Source organism: Engraulis encrasicolus, chromosome 3, assembly GCF_034702125.1.
Source record: "Engraulis encrasicolus isolate BLACKSEA-1 chromosome 3, IST_EnEncr_1.0, whole genome shotgun sequence".
In the NCBI taxonomy this organism is placed as follows: domain Eukaryota; kingdom Metazoa; phylum Chordata; class Actinopteri; order Clupeiformes; family Engraulidae; genus Engraulis; species Engraulis encrasicolus.
In genome coordinates, this window is record NC_085859.1 from 36,421,675 (window position 1) to 36,424,174 (window position 2,500).

General features: G+C 39.8%; 1 protein-coding gene across 1 annotated transcript in view; it reads left to right on the forward strand.

Annotated features, from left to right (window-relative positions):
- The window catches only part of pappab (pregnancy-associated plasma protein A, pappalysin 1b), a 144,067-nt gene that overhangs the window by 78,207 nt on the left and 63,360 nt on the right, over nucleotides 1-2,500 (forward strand). The window contains exon 13 of the mRNA XM_063195293.1: nucleotides 1,741-1,854. Coding sequence (XP_063051363.1) covers nucleotides 1,741-1,854 — 114 coding nt within the window. The remainder of the gene's footprint in view (nucleotides 1-1,740; nucleotides 1,855-2,500) is intronic.

Genomic DNA, 2,500 nt, shown 5'->3' on the forward strand with positions numbered 1-2,500 from the left:
TGTATGTGTATGTGTATGTGTATGTGTATGTGTATATGTGTGTGTGTATGTGTATATGTGTATGTGTGTATGTATGTGTATATGTGTGTGTGTGTGTGTGTGTGTGTGTGTGTGTGGGGGGGGGTGCTGCTGCTAATTTGTTTATAATTAACTTGAAATATTTAGTGATGTGTATCGTCGGGGTGGGAGGCTTAAGAAAATGTTTGCTGGTCTGGACCCGGCCTCCTGGGGCCACAAGTGCAACACAAATTAGTGTGCTGACAGCCAGGCTGGGGTGTGGGATGAGCTTATGGCAGAGCTGTGGTGTGCTTATGTGTGCCTTGCCACCCAAGCTGGAAACCAAGCCTTCAGGGCTTCAGAGTTTTTCAGGATTCTATATTCATAGTTCTAGAATGCCTTTTCAAACAACGAAGAAGGTTCTGGAACTCTGCCTTCAGGTCTTCAGAGTTTTTCAGCATTCTAAATTCAAAGTTCTAGAATGCCTTTTCAAACAACGAAGAAGGCTCTGGAACTCTGCCTTCAGGGCTTTAGAGTTTTTCTGCATTCTACATTCATACTTTTAGATTTTAGAACATGGGTTTGATGCACTCCTTGGAGTAAAAGGTCAGCTGTGCATAAGAACCATCAATAACATCATAGAGGCTGAGAAAGCCTCAAGATGGCTATGGATCTGGAGGGGAGAACCGTGGAGTAGAGGGCCACTTGGAAACAGGTGGAGGTCTGGGTCGCCCGAATGAGTGTATTCAATGATAAAAGATCTAAATCACCCCATGACCTCGGGTTCATTACTGATGTGTCCAAGTAGCACTTAGAGGAGTCTTCAAGAACTATGAGGGCTGTTTTACTGTAATGCTTTCATTAACCCCTTAAGGCGCGGCTTTATAAATTCATTGTTACCAGTATGGTAATGACCAAGTCGTGGTGCATTACTAAAGGGCCTGTGTTGTGTCATAGTATTGTAGTGCTATGGTAGTTACATTTCAATGTGTATTACAGCGTGCCACTGGAGGTACGGCGCGCATTAAGGGGTTAAGCATCAACAACGTTTTTCAGCATTCTACAATGAAGAAAAGTCTGAAACAATGTCCATGAAGCTTGTTTTGTTTTTATGTGCGCTTGTTATAATGCTTTTATGAAGTTAAAATTGGTATACAAAATATCTATACATTGTCATAAGAGTCAGCCTCAGATGTATTACCAATGACACATGTTGCCACTTAAACTTTGGAAGAGGCTTATTGCATAGTATTATTGGGCCTATGCCTTATTTAGCAGGAGCTATCTGTGAATCTAAATGTCACTAGATAAGAATTTAACATAACATGTATGGATGATATGAACAGTTCAGATGCAAAACTCCTTAAGTGCCTTTTCAGAAAATAATCTTAATTCATTTGTATTTAATACAAAGCTATCAAAAGTCCATTATTTTTTTTTTTATTTATGTAATATAAGTATTTATATGTATTATCAAGTACATGAATGTAAACCAAACCAACAAAGGGGTTCTCTAAAAATATAGAAATGCAGGTCTTCAGATATGGAGTTACAGGGTTTTGCATCTGAACTCTTCATATATTTAATGTATAGAAACTACATGTATATGTGATGAGAATGATCTTCATTGCGTAAAAAAACTTCAACTTGTGTATAATGGAGCATATTTGTGGTACTCTAATTATTGCTGAATCAACCATTTATGTTCTTGTTAATGTTCTTGGATGTTGTTGTTTGTCCTAGAGCTGCCAGTCGAAGGTGTTCCAGGGGGACCTGTCCAGCGGGGTGTCTCAGTACGCCTGGTTTCCCTGCCATGAGGCCCACAAGAGCACACGCAACACATACTACTGGCTCAAGGTGCGGCCATTTAGCAGTACACTGTAAAAAATGATGTCAGTGATAAGTCATGATAACTCATAAAATTAAGTTATTCTCCTATACACTGCAATGGCAACAACGTTGTTTAACTTGAATTTTTAAGTTGACCAGCTGCCTCAGAATTCCAAGTTAATTTAAATCTTTACTGTAAGTTCAATTACAATTCAAAGCTTCACATAACTTACAATAAGGATTTAAATTAACTTGGAATTCTGAGGCAGCTGGGTTTTTTTTTTTTACAGTGATATGGAGAAGCAACGCTATAGTAGGCCTACAGTGGTACGATGCGGACATACCAGGTTCAGAGAATAAAAAACCTGCCCCATCTTTGCTCCTGCCAATTAAACGAAACAGCTGATCCTAAACAGCAAACCTCTTCAGCCAGGATGATGAGCTAATTAGTGAAATCACCTGTGCTACTATACATGGGTTCTCAAATTTTGCTTTCTACAGACTGCGCTGAACTAGCTGCGCACAACTCAACCTCTGATTGTTGGAAACCGCTGTCGATCAAAAAATTATCTCACGTGGATGGCTGACAGTGTCTTTCCCCTCCTCACAATACCGTGTTGATAAACACGGTGAACCCATGTATAGCAGCACAGGCAGAAGAAATATCGGGCAG